Raw genomic sequence first — 13854 nt, 5'->3', positions numbered from 1 at the left:
CTCATACATTGGCTAGTTAGTCTGAGCTACTACGGGATTTTATCACTTCTCACATGCAGGCATTCTTTTCCTGCCAAAACACGGTTCTCTTCATAGGAAGGATCACGATGAAGTTGGGAATTATCGGTTCCCTCCCTCTGCAGCCCTGCCCCTCACTCAGCTCTGGTTCTTGCTTTTCGAGATAGAAACTGCTTACAGGGAAACGTAACAAGCAGTTACAGAGAGCTGCAGCACTCCACTGGTATTGGCCGTGCTCTGCATGGGAGTGCCAGCTCCCCAGGCAGTGGGAAGAAGCACTGCAGAGCTCACACACCGACCTGCAGCACAGGCTGCAGCCAATAGATTCTCTGAACTGATGGGCCAAGGGCAGGCACTGGTAGGAGGTGCAGTTATTCTGTAAAGCCTTGGGGCTGCTCAGTTGTGTGTTTGTGTGTGTGCACGCCTTAGGAGGGAAGAATGATTTCTTTTACTGTATCTTAATTACGTTAATGTTAATTTACACGGACAGGGGTTGGTTGTTCTAATTCTATATAAAGATATAGTGCATACATTTGTGATGAGCAAAGGCTGATCTAGAGCAAGGCTGCAGCTCACCAGGCAAAATGGCTGCGTTCAGAACGATGATGGCAGCTGGAGCCTGAGAAAGAGAAATCTGGATCAAGTAAACTAACACAGTATTGCATGTAGGATCGAGCTGTGGAAGTTTAATTCACTTCACGGAATAGACTTTGAAATTCAAAGATAGATACATAACTTGTACTAAGACACGTTCCAAGAAATTTACTGCCTTACGTTCTTTAGTTTCTTGCTTTATCCTTTGGTTTCTCTATATGGAAACTATTGCCTAGTTGTATCCTTAGTTTGTTGCTGTGTGTTTTGAAAAGAAATCTGTTCCTGAAGGAGTTGTGCTGTGCCAGAGCTTACCTTAGGAATCCTCAGGCTCCTGTAGCAAATTTACCTTATTTTGCTAAATCCAGGCACTTAGAGGGACCGTTTTTAATTGCACTGCTTACCAGTTATATATGTATATGCAGATGACTTCAAATTAACTTCTATAGCAGAGCCTTCAAAAAAGACTGACGATTATAGGAAGTCTCCACATGGCTGCTAAAATCTCACAGTGTGAGTGCCAGAGCTTCAGGATATAGCATAAATCATCAGTGGAGGAAAACACCCTTCATAATCAATTACAGACAATTACACACTGCTCCGCAGCTGATTTTTCCACATAGCATCTAAAGATTCATTTTAAGTTTTAAATGCTGCTCTGCTTAGAAATGCTTGTGAAGTATTTATCTCAAAGCTGATTAAATGCAGCACGTTGGCTGAGGGACAAATACTTAGTTAAAATGGGGATATAATGATGCTAAGTACATGAGGTTTGGAGACAGTGGGCTTTTCTCCTTCTGAAGTGCAGGAATGGGGTTTGGGATGTGTCTGAGGCTGATATTCTGCTTGGTTATGGCCTCCTAAAAGCAGAAGGCACACAGGAAGCACGTTATAGTGGAGGACTGCCTTCCTCTTGAGATTAACATATAGCACAGTAGTCCTTCCAGTGTTCTGCTTGTGTCAAGTGGACTTTTGCCTTCCTCTCTTTAATCAAGCACCCAAATGACTCTTCAGGATAACGTAACCACGTAAAACAGGCACTATGAGTGTGGTGAGTAGGCACTGGAGATGTCTCATTCACCTCCATCAAGTGCCCCTCCTTGCTTCCTTCCTCCTGACTAGCAATGTGCTAAGAGAGAAGCACCTCTTGGTGGGCTGGGTGGTTGGCCAAGAAGGTTGAGCATTTTGGATGGATGTCTGCCTTCTGCTTTGTGGCACCCAGTGGACCCAGAGGTGGCTTTGGGTCTGTAACCAAATATAATTGCAAGCTTGTTGGGAAAACTCAACGTGGCCTATGTTACCCCTTTTGTTGCCTTGAATTGTTGCATAACTGAAAGCAAAAAGAGCACATGGAACTAAGGAGAAAGCAGCTCTGCACCCTGAGGTGTGGGGATCGTGGCAGGATCACCACTGTTTCTCAAACCTGTGTGAAGAGGGGGAAGCAGCAGGCTGGAAAAAGGCTTCCTACATCCTCTTACTTAAGCATACCCACGTAGACTAAAATTGACCATGCATACTGAGCTACGAGTATGTAAGACTTTCCTCATCGTTTTATAGCGCGCTCTGAAGCAGTGAGAAGAGATGCTAAGAGATGTGTTCAAAGGTTAATTATTTACTATTGCGTGAAAGGGAAAGGGCCGTTTTAAAACAGAAAATCTCTTTTAACTGAAGCCTAGGTTGGCTGAGCCTTTTCTGGAGCAGGCTTTATAGCCCTTTGGCTCCTATAAGTCTTGCTCTGCTCCAGCCAGTCAATCAGGAGAATGTTCCCTGGGAGTGCAGTCCATTTTTCTTATCCCAAACACTTGAAGAGTTCCTCTGGATTTCTCATCATTCCTATCCAAGTGAGTGTACTTTGTTTATCTGCAGCATCACCAGTCAATCTTTTATTTATTGTGCAAAGTAAACACGTTGAGTTTTGTTGAATGGGAAATCGTCTGTCATTTATCTGTTTTTCTGTAGTATTATTGTTATTATTTAATGTCTGTGTTCGGAATGTCTAACCAGGGTATTTCAGTTTATTGCAAGTTTACATTTCCCAGTTTTTACTACTGTAAGGCTGCTGAATTGTGAGTGAATTAGAGAAAAGATGGAGCTTTTGCAGAGATCTAAACAGTGTCAGTAAAAAATACACTTTTATGAGGAAAATGACCCCAGAACGTTTTTGGCCAATTTCTGTTACACAAGGAGCATCATCTAAATTTGCCTTTATGTTGTCCCATGGAAAGACATTGGATATATATAAATGTCAGGACTTGAATAAGTATAATGGTAGAATGGCCGGAGAACAGTGGGTGCATTTTGAAAGTATGGAGGAAGTGGTCATAGGGAATTTAGTAGTAGGTTTCCAGTGAGAGAGATGAAAAGATGAATGAAACAGGAGAAAACTGAAGTGCAGGGGTAGACTTGCTGTTGATGGAGATTTGCACATTTCTTAGTGCTGAGCTGATTGATTTCATGAAGCATCACTTTTAAACTGTAGTGAAATCATGAAAATGAGTAGAAGTCTATTTCTGGTCCTGGTTCTCCTAGTGACTTGCCATGCAGATCTGAATGAGCAGTTCAGCTTCAGCAGGTGTGTTCCTGCTGTGGGCTGGGCATGGCAGCATCCTTCTCCAAGGGCTCTGTTCAGTATTCATTTACTGATTTATTTACAGCCCCGCAGTCCGCATTAATAGCAGTTTTCTGTTTGGATCCCAAGTGGTCACTGTATTTATTATTCTAGAGGAATGTGCCAGGTACTTTTATTTGCTGAGAGTAAATACTAAGGCTAATGATGGTGGGATGGATGGGGGGAGGAGGTCCACCTTCCCTAGCTGAATGGCAGCTTTATTTGTGCAGCTGTACTTCTTGTTCCTGGGCATATGTCAGGAGCAGAAGTTGGAGTTTCTGATCTCAAGGAAGGTCTATCAGTCAGCTTCAAAACCAGTTACCAAAGTTAATCTTTTGAAAGCAGCCCTCAATGCATTCTTCCTTACGAAGCCCTTTTCCAGGCTTAGTCTTTGATCTGCGGAAAAAACCTCGTCAAGAACCCAAACCTGTTTGATGGGATGGTCTTGAAGTTGTCTACCTGCAAAAAGGCATCTAAACCAAAGATGTAACAAGGTCATCATGAGAAATTTGAGCGCTTTAGCCTTGTCTTGTCAAAATACATTGTGCAAGAGTGTGTCATGGTCGCAGAAGCCTTTCAGCCATGCTCTGAGGAGCTTGAGTCATTCAGTGGGCTGTGACACTGTGATTGTTAGTTGGACTTAATATAATTGAGCACTTATCAGGTGTCATAGAAACAAGAGGATTTTGTGTTCGTATCACTGTGTATCGCTGACAGGATCTGTTTGCTTATAAGAGCTTTTTTTTATCTAGCTATAAGACCTCTGGCACAAAACTGGCCTGGTGACATTTTACATAAGCAAACCTGGTGCTAGAGTTGATTCCAGATGATAAGGAGAAAGGCCAAGAGTAATGGTTATAGCTCTGAGCTTCCAGCTTGGGAGAGGCCCTGATGATGCTGCCCAATACGTGTCTTCTACCACCTGATGTGAGGATGGGTCCCAGAGATGGCATTGCAACACAGCCTTCGTCCCATCATGGCCATCAGCTTTCGGCTTGGCCTGAAGAGAGGTGGAGGATTCATGTTTCAAGGAGAGGACAGAGTGGTCATGCAAGCAATTTTGGATGTATTTCTGCCATTTTTAAGACCGCAGGTTGTTTGCTGGTGTAAGGGAAGTTGCACCTTATGGAAGATGTGCCATTTTCACCAACACAATTTTTGTTAACGTGGATGGAGCATTTTCAGAGTACTTTACAATTAAGTGGTGCTCTGAGAAAAATGTGGGCTTTTTTGAGGCCAATGATGAATTCCAAAGTGAATTGTATTTTGAAGCATTGAATGTGAAACATTTTGTTTTTTAACCAATTCTTCTCTGCCTTGCCTGCAGAATCTTTACTTCAGTTTTAAATGAACTAAATTCTTAAGTACTCCCTTACTATTGTGATAGCTTTTTGATAGTTTCAATATTCAACATTTAGGAAACATAGGAGAGGAGCTTACATTTCTTACACATGCATGTGACCTTGGTCATTGATGCTAGTGGATTAAATAGGGGAACTTTTGTGAAAATCTGTCAATTAAAAATGAAAATTTGTCAATTAAAAAATGAAAATTTTGGTTTAATAGCAACACTTAGAAACACTAAATTGTGTACCGATTTCAGAAAACAAGTGGTGACAAGGGAAACAAGAAGTGAATGGAAGATGCTGATTGGTAATTTCTGCTCATGGTATAGGCTGCCCACTTAGGTATCTAAGTTGGTAATGTAAATACTCACTTGATTAAAAAAAAACAAAACAAAACAAGAATTAATCCAGTAAATTGGGAGAAACATTTATTTAAATTCCCTTCTGGGTGAATGCTTTTAGAACTCTACATCTGTGGGTTTGAAACTGTGAGACAGACCTATATGTGGGGCAGCAATTGGAGTCAGTGTTGTGCTAACGTGGGAGGGTAAATGTAGGATAGTGCTCTACACATGAGTTCAGATTCAGCCACTCTTCTCCCTAGCACCACTGTTCTAAGCTGGCTTGGTTCTTATATGTCACTGCTTTTCAGATATTGGGCCAAGATTACATCTCTGCCTTTCTGTTTTTTGCACCTTGCATTGCAATAACAGGTGTCGGCTGACTCGAGCTCCTCCATGAACTCCAACACGCCTCTGGTGAGGATAACTACTCGCCTGTCCTCCACTGCTGATGCTCCAATGCTGGCAGGGGTCTCAGAATATGAACTACCAGAGGATCCGAAATGGGAGTTTCCAAGAGATAAGTAAGTTGCCTTTTTTCCTTACCACCGCCTCGCGTGCATCTGTAAAACATGACATGGTATGAGAGGAAGCTTCTTGCTGAATGTCTACCATTCAGCTGCTTTTGTTAAAAGAAAATCTCGATTACTTGAACCTTCCCTGAAGATCAAGATGTATTCAATTATCTATTGAATCTATTTTGATTTTTCAGTAGAAATGGAATTTTCTCTGCTTGTTGTTGGGGTTTATTTTCACTTCAAAAGAGCGGTTGAGATAAGCCCAAGCAATACCTCTGTATGCTAAACCGTATTTCCCAGTAGTTTAGTGCATAATTGATCAATGTTTATGAAAGATGTAATACGGTATAAAATAGGAGATGGAAAAGTCTAGAAAATGGTGTTAGGCAAACATGCAAAATGAGCTGCTGAATGAGCAGAGGCATAACCACATTTCTTAATGTGAAATGGACATGTAAAAGAGATGGTATTAACACAGGTAAGGGCCATGATGTTACACTGAAGTTGATACTAATTTTAAGAAGTTTTCAGGAGGCTTTGAGGAACTGACACCTTCTGTCCTGAGCAGTGTTCTTTGAAAGCTCAGTGCTGTGCCTTTTGGATAGTAGAGCTGTAATTTTGAACATTCTGACAACTGTTCTGGAAATTACTTTTAATTATGTAGCTGAAAACTAGTAGAAAACACAGTAATTGCCACCTGCAGTATTCTAGTCAACAGGGGGGCCTGTATACATACCCCATACCCTTGGGGGATACACTAAATGTGGAAAATTTTAGTGTGCTAAACATTTAAAACTGGCATTCAGCACAAATGTAGGTGGAGCGGATTTCCAATGAAAGGAAGCTATTTAGAGGCAGTTTATTAAGTTGGGGGGCAGCAGGCACACAATGAGGGGTTTGTTACATTAGTCCTAGCAGGGCAATAGCACATAAATTAATCAGTTTCCAATGCAAATGTTTGTTCTCTGCCAAGATCCTAAATTCAAATTCAGTTCTGGATAAAGTGCAGGATGACCTCAGCATAGCATTTGCTGCCCTTCAGTCTTTGCACCTTTTTAAGCCAGCGTTTGCTTTAGAAACCAATCCAAAACAGATTGAGGAGTTCTCACCACGGCTAAGACTGCACTTGACACAGCGTCCACGAGTTGCTCTGGGGAGGAACTGCCCTTCACCTCTCCTTTGTGCCTGAGCAGATAAGCAAGAAGGGTTTGCAAGCCACTTGCCCCAGTCTAAGAGCCTTCTGTTGGTGCATGCCAGTGTGGGAAAATATAAGTCCATGATTTTCACAACCAGCTTTACCTACATCATACCTGTGAGTCCTGCTTGTGGCCATGGAAAGCCATGACTATAGCAGTTTGGTTATGGAAATGTTTGCCCAAATCTGGCCGCTGTGTTGGATAATGTCAACTACTACAAGTTCATCAAACATCCTTTATGACATCTGCAGCATCGCTCTGCAGTTCAACAGCATTATCTGTGGGTGAAGGAGACAGAATCTGGCTCATGAGCACTGTGCTGGAACCCAAAAGATTTGGCTCAGAGGCTTTGAAGTTTGTTGTATTTTATTTTTTTATCCTCCTCAAGTTGAGATGGAAGCCTCTGTGCCTATTACAGCTGAGCAGGTTTAGCAACCATTATAGACTGGCATATGCAGCTGATCCAGATAGCGACGGTTCTTCTCACAAGGTTCTTTACACTGCTGCTGTGATGTGAATGGAGCTTCAGTTTCCCCAGTCTCTGCTTCCCACTCTGAGTGCAGCATGGGGCAGCGGGACTGCAAGAGCAAAGCTGGCAGTGGCTCAAGACACACGAGCATCCCCCTGGCTGCCCCTCATCTTTGTCCTCCTGCCCCTTTCCTGCAAGAAGACGTCTGTCTGGCTGCTTCCTTAGCTGCAGGGAGGAGGACTGGGGTGATAACGGGGGCTGATAACCACCCACAGCTGAGCTCAAGCACAGCCACTGCTGGGCTGCTCTCTGTCCTGGCCGATCCCTTTGGTGCAAGAGATCATTAGGCAAACATTCATGACCCACGTCCACAGGCAGAAAGCAAAAATAGGAATTCTGAGCAAAAGTTAGGCTGACAGTATGTTTGACTGTTCCCTCTCTATGCCGGTATATCCCAGGGTTAGTGATCCTGAAAACACCCACCTAGTTTTGATACCACCCTTAACCACACAAACCATCAGCTGCCTGACGTTGAACAGATGATGATGTGCACAAAGAAACCTTTCTTCCATCTCCTCACAGTCTGCATGAAGAAGCAGAAAACGTGCCACACCAACCACCATGAGAAGCCAGGCTGTGCCTTCCATTCCTGCACCCCGAGCTTTGGTTGCACCTGGATGCTCTGCAAGTTCTGCCCATGCAAGTTCTGTTCTGTTAGAGGCAGAAGGGCAGCTTAAATGCTGTGTTTAGCAACTGATCTGCTGGTATTAGATGCTCACTATAGTGTCACTAAGAAAACAGACTGTGGGGTGCGTGAAAACTGACACACGCTGTGCATCTCATTAGTTCCATATGATAATTGCTTAGTGCTGCAGCAAGTTGTTGAAAGCCTTTTATATTTAGCTCTGGAATTTTGCTGGCTGTGCCCCTGCCCCAGATGCTGTGTGTTAATCCCCTGTTTACACCTCCAGGCTGACGCTGGGTAAACCCCTGGGGGAAGGTTGCTTTGGGCAAGTGGTGATGGCCGAAGCGGTGGGGATTGACAAAGACCGGCCCAAAGAAGCAGTGACTGTGGCAGTGAAGATGCTGAAAGGTAAGAAAACAGGCCAAGCAAGGTTTCAGCCTGCTTTCAGCCATGAAAAGTTTCCCTTGCAGTGTCTGAGCTCTGTCGTTGTGGGGGGGGTCAGAGTGCACATAGCTGACCTCAGCCTTCGGTGGTTTGTGGTGTAAATCTGGGCTCTTGACAGCCTGTTTATCTTCAGCCGCGAGTATTTGGACGTATTGGCGTTGTGCGAGTTCATAGCAGCAGCTGTCTGCATGCAGATCCTAGCCCAGCTGGTTAGTGCCTAGTCGTTTTGAATTTTATTATGAAGCCAGCTTTTAGGAAAGACGTGGTTTTTAAAGGTTGATAGTTAAGGACAGGATTTTAATGTTTTGTATTGCTTAACATGTGATTGAAGAAGCAATCAGTCTGTCAAAGAGGCTGAGGCTAGTTTTTATTAGGACATAACACGTGGCTTTGTACAGTGTGCAGAAAACCAATCCCATGTTCTACATTCTGAAGCACATGCTGGTGAGCCATAGAGACAACAGAAAGTAGGAACTGAACTTGTGTCTTGTGCAGATGATGCTACAGAAAAGGATCTATCCGACCTGGTGTCAGAGATGGAGATGATGAAGATGATTGGGAAACATAAAAATATCATCAATCTTCTTGGAGCCTGTACCCAGGATGGTGAGTAGAGAAAAGAAACTAAGCCAGGACTTTCACACGGGTCTTCAGAACTCTCATCAATCATCATTTTTCAGGAGTTTTTAAGGAAACTGTCATGCTGTGATGGGATTTTTAGATATTTCCCTAGCTTAGCAGCGATATTTTAACTCCTGTGTCTCATTATATTTGCAGCTTTAATATGAGAAAGGGTACTATATCATGTGAAAACTCAAATCCCTTGCTGTAGGGAAAAATGACATTTTATAGTGACTTTACCCACATCTGTCATCCTGTATGGTCAGTCTTGTTTCAGTAAAACTCTTGTCCTTTGAATTTGAAATGAGTAATTTTATTCTTTAAAGACCACGATGTTTTTGTTAAGTGATAATTATATATAAAAAGTCATGCAGAAAGACGTACAAAATCTGGAAATTAGAAAAATCTATCAAACACAGCGAAAGTATTTTGTTAGATCTTGTGATGTTTTGGGTCTGAAAATGTCTGTGTTTCAGTACGTGGCATGGTCTGGAAGGAATGGGATTTAGGTACTTTCAGTTGCTAATGCAGCTTTGCCATTATTCTTCTAAAGCAGCCTTGGCCGCCACTTAGCAAAGCCCAGTCCTCCTTTTTGTTCAAGTTGTGCTTACTGGATTCACAATTAAACATTTATTAATCCAGTTTGTTTATTATAGAGCACCAGAAGATTCTCTACAGAAAACCGTTTTACCTTTTGACCTTACTCCAGTTTTGACACGCTTCTGTTTACCCATAGGTCCACTGTATGTGATTGTAGAATATGCTTCCAAAGGAAACCTGCGTGAGTACCTGCGAGCGCGCCGGCCTCCTGGGATGGAGTACTCCTTTGATATTAACAGGGTCCCAGAGGAGCAGATGACATTCAAGGACTTGGTATCCTGCACGTACCAGTTGGCAAGAGGCATGGAATACTTGGCTTCGCAAAAAGTAGGTAGAACTCAGCAAATACTGCACGAAGCACTCGGTACATATTTGGTTGTAGGTTAAGTTGTTGTTCTCGTGTTATTTATGGTCAGTAATGTGCTGGGAGAATGACTTTTCTGTATACTTTGAGTCTTCCCTGTGCACTTTGAGTACGTAAGGACAGGAGATCACATGATTATACAAGTCTCATTGTTCCATCCACAAAACAGCAAGGCATCATTTGCCTTCTGTTTCTAGTCAGTCTTACCAAGATTGGTTCGGATATTGGATATTAGGGAGAATTTCTTCTTGGAAAGAGTGGTTAGGAACAGGTTGTGCAGGGATGTGATGGAGTCACTGTCCCCGGAGGTGTTTAAGGAAAGAGCAGATGCACTTAGGGATATGGTTTAGTGGACAGTATTGGTGGTAGGTGGATGGTTGAACTAAATGATCTTAGAGGTCATTCCCAACCTTAATGATTTTATGCCAGTGATGTAAAATAAATGAATTCAGTTTCTAAAAGGGTTTACAGTATGATAACATGCAGAGTGGAGAAGATCACAAGGTGTATGGGCAAAAATTGTGAACAAAATAATTAAAAATAAAGGTAAATGGAGTGCACTAGTCACTGTAAATTAAGTACTGTGCTTGAAACTGGCCTTTGTTAGGCTAACAAGTTTGTTGAAATAAGTTACGCATCATGGGATGTCTCTAGACTCTTATTTCTTCAACTTTGCTTTGGACAGATTTTCTCAGGTCGCACCTCAGTTAAATTACAGTTATGGAACCTTAACTAGCCGTGTATAGTGAACTCCTTAAACATGTTGTCCCTTAAAATGAAGGCAATCATGGGTATTCTGGGCACTGTTTGGACCCAGTGTCTAAACCAGAGCACCAGATACTGATGCTAAGTACCCCCAGGAAAGCATGGAGTGCTTAGTGGGATTTATACCAATTTCCAGTTCAGACCACTCCCAACTATGGAGCTGGTTTTAACCAAAGTTTAGAGCTGAGTTTGAACCTCCAGTCCCATTGTGTAGAGTTGTGGGATTTTATTGCTTCTCTGCAATTGTAGAGATAGGAAAGGGAGCAGGAATCGAAGTCTAATTTTGCATTTATTCTTTTGTTTGGAAATAGTAATTCTTAATTCAGTAGAGTAGGCAGGGAGACATGCATGACAGTAGGACAAAATCTATAGAGCGAGTTGAGTATTGTATTAGGTAAAGCACCTTAGAATATCCCTTTTGTAAGATTAATGAAACATTTGCCTGGCAATGAGCCACATCCCAAGAAGAAAAGGACCATTGTGAAAGGAAAAAATAAATCTTTTGGTTGGCAAATCTTGAAAAGCTCTGATATGCTGCTGCAGGATACTGCAAGAAAGTGTGTGCTCACACAGATCTACACAGCAGCATCATTTCTTCTGTGGTCCAGTTCCTTTGCAAAAACACTTATCGGTGCTGTGCTGAGCTTGACTGAATGCAAAGCATTGCATGAGGCACAGGGAAGAAGAAAAACAAAGGCAGCACCTAGTAAAACTGTGCATTCCCATTCTTCACACATCCCCCCCATTTCTGTTTGTATTTCTCTAATTCTTTTCCCCTTTGGGATCCCTTTACTGAGCTGGAATAATAAGAGATCTAGTCTTCTCATGGTATTTTCACCATGCAGGCGCTGTGAGAGAGCCAGTGTTCTTGTTATTTCAGTCTAATAAATGGCTCACAGAGACTTAATAGAATATATATAGAATATGGTTTTAATAAGTAAAGAAGGTACTCGGGTGTCAATTCCAGTTTTTGCCTTACAAGCAATTGTACGTTGGTTCCAAGCTGGATAAACACTTTTAAAAATTCTGTTGATTTGTCCTCTCTGACATGCCAGTATAGCACAAGAGCTGCAGGGGGTAGCCCCAGTCACTGCAAAGAGTCAGCAAATCACTGGGGCCAGGAGCTGGCTGTGAAGCCTGGCAGACATGGCTGTGAGTCATGGTACCATTTTGAAATGGCAAAATTGCAGGGTATGAGAGAGCAGAAATACCCTGAGAGAAGGTAGTGGGATTTTATTCACTTGCTGGATTCACCTGGAGGTGCTGCCTGCTGTTCTAGAATGGCAGAAGCTGCTCAGGGACATCATGTGCCATACTCATCAAGGCACCTTGCCTTAGCAGTGGACATTAGCTATGTGTACTTGGGCAAGTTGCCTTGAGGAGTTCCTTCTGTCTCATAGCAGGTTCTTGTAGGGTTTGAGGACAAGGACAGGGTGGGAAGGCTGCCTGTGTTATTTCTTCTACCGTGGCATTGCTGATGCTGAGTTAGAAGCCTGATTTGACTATGAAGGTGTACTCTTGTCTCATCTGTGTGAAAGCACTACTGGTGCAATTTTTCCTGGCAGCTCCCCATGGCTCACCCAGTGAGGGAGCAGAAACTTTGTAGACTCATTTTACACGTGCAGGGTGAGAGATTGCAGAAAACCGCTGGGACAAATTATAATGCAAGAAAAGATGTGGGCCCTTACTAATTGTTTTATAGTGGTTCTGTCCAGCATGTCCACGCAGAGGCTGAAATAAGGGGGAAAACATAAAGTAAACTGAAATTGAGCAGGAAAAGAAGAAGAAACACAACTGTTTGACTTAAAAAGTAGTAGAATATCCTGAGAGGACTCTAAATGCAACACTGATTACTATGACCCTACTGCCACTCTGTATAAACCCCAAAAGAGTTCCTTAAAGGTAGGAGTAATACCCAGAGCTGCCACACTTCCTTTCAGTGTCAGGAATATCAGCTCCAACTTTTCATGATAATGCTGGCATGAAGAAAGAAAAAATCTGAGGAAATACTGGTTGGAATTTCAGTATAAGAGCTGTTTGAAAAGCAAACAGCCGAGCCCAAATTGCCTTTATTTTTTTTTTCCAAAGTGAAATTGCTGTAGTCTCATGGTTGAAGTAAACATACACACCCTGGATATCTGGCTAAAAATGATTTACTAGAGATGCATCTCTTAAGAAGATCTTTTATATTAAAATTAAAGGAGGTTACACTGATCCGGACTGTCAGGTTTTAGTTGGGTTGATCCAAGAGAAGCCACACAGTGACACTCTCATTAGCAGACATTTGCAATGAAAATGCTGCATTACCTGTATCTGGGGATTGTGTAATAAAGAGTGGGTCACAAACATCTTGGAACGTTTGGGTTCACCACCCAGAATCTCATCCTTGGCAAAGTAAACCGGAGGCTTTACAATCTAAGGATTTGGGTTAATTAAGTCTCTTTTAAAGATTTTATGTGGCTAGAAATAATTCCTTTTTTTTTTTTTTTGCTACGGTGTATTTCAGTGGGTGTTTTTGTCTTGTCTTTCTCTCCAGTGTATCCACCGAGACCTAGCTGCAAGAAATGTTTTGGTAACTGAAAATAATGTCATGAAAATAGCAGACTTCGGTTTAGCCAGAGACATCAACAATATAGATTATTATAAAAAGACTACTAATGTAAGTGGATGGTTTTCTTATCTCTGGAAACAAGTGTTTCTTTCAATGTTTCACTTCAAAACTATGGTTATAATCTTAATGGGCTTCTTGTCCAGGAGACTGCTTTTAATCAGACAGAAAACAGACATCAAGGACATAAGCAATTCTTTCCCCTTCTTACACTGACGTTTAGTTTAAAAAGATAAACAAATAGGCTCCATTTTTTATGATTTATTATAACTGCTAGAATAGAACTATCCATGTTGTGTGTCCTTGACTCCAATCATTTGAAATAGGTGGAAATCTGATTCTAGCTCATTTTGAACCAGTCCTAGGATCTCAAAAAACACTGCATAAACAGCGATAGCAGTAACCATAATAAAAATCCTGTTTGTGTGGCAGTGCCACAATACAGGACTATGCATTTTGCCTTTGCTTGGATGTAAATAACTGTAGTATTAAAAGTTGGTCTAGAGCTTGAGAAAATGGATTTTCAGTACCTGTTGTTGTTCTGCTGTTAAAGCTGTCCCAAATCAAGATGGGAACTTTGCAGAATTCTTTCAGTTCTTCAGACTCTGTTAATACTAAATAGATTAATCCAAAATATTAATTAATCACATCGCCTGACTCATTTACAAAAATAAAGCACT

The 13854-nt window shown here is 42.0% G+C and overlaps 1 protein-coding gene across 10 annotated transcripts in view; it reads left to right on the top strand.

Moving 5' to 3' along the window:
• The window catches only part of FGFR2 (fibroblast growth factor receptor 2), a 74911-nt gene that overhangs the window by 53911 nt on the left and 7146 nt on the right, over positions 1 to 13854 (top strand). For 6 of the 10 annotated variants that reach the window (XM_090145593.1, XM_090145591.1, XM_090145586.1 and 3 more), the window contains 5 exons: positions 5278 to 5428; positions 8059 to 8180; positions 8712 to 8822; positions 9574 to 9764; positions 13103 to 13225. In XM_090145593.1, the coding sequence (XP_090001719.1) occupies positions 5278 to 5428; positions 8059 to 8180; positions 8712 to 8822; positions 9574 to 9764; positions 13103 to 13225 (698 nt within the window). Of the gene's footprint in view, positions 1 to 5276; positions 5429 to 8058; positions 8181 to 8711; positions 8823 to 9573; positions 9765 to 13102; positions 13226 to 13854 lie in introns of all 10 variants that reach the window. The other 4 variants (XM_090145594.1, XM_090145592.1, XM_031597376.2 and 1 more) reach the window with 1 other exon arrangement.

The sequence above is a fragment of the Phasianus colchicus genome, chromosome 8 (assembly GCF_987193195.1).
Source record: "Phasianus colchicus chromosome 8, bPhaCol1.hap1.1, whole genome shotgun sequence".
NCBI lineage: Eukaryota > Metazoa > Chordata > Aves > Galliformes > Phasianidae > Phasianus > Phasianus colchicus.
Note: the sequence above shows the minus strand (reverse complement) of the source record. Positions and strands in the feature narration are given on the sequence as shown.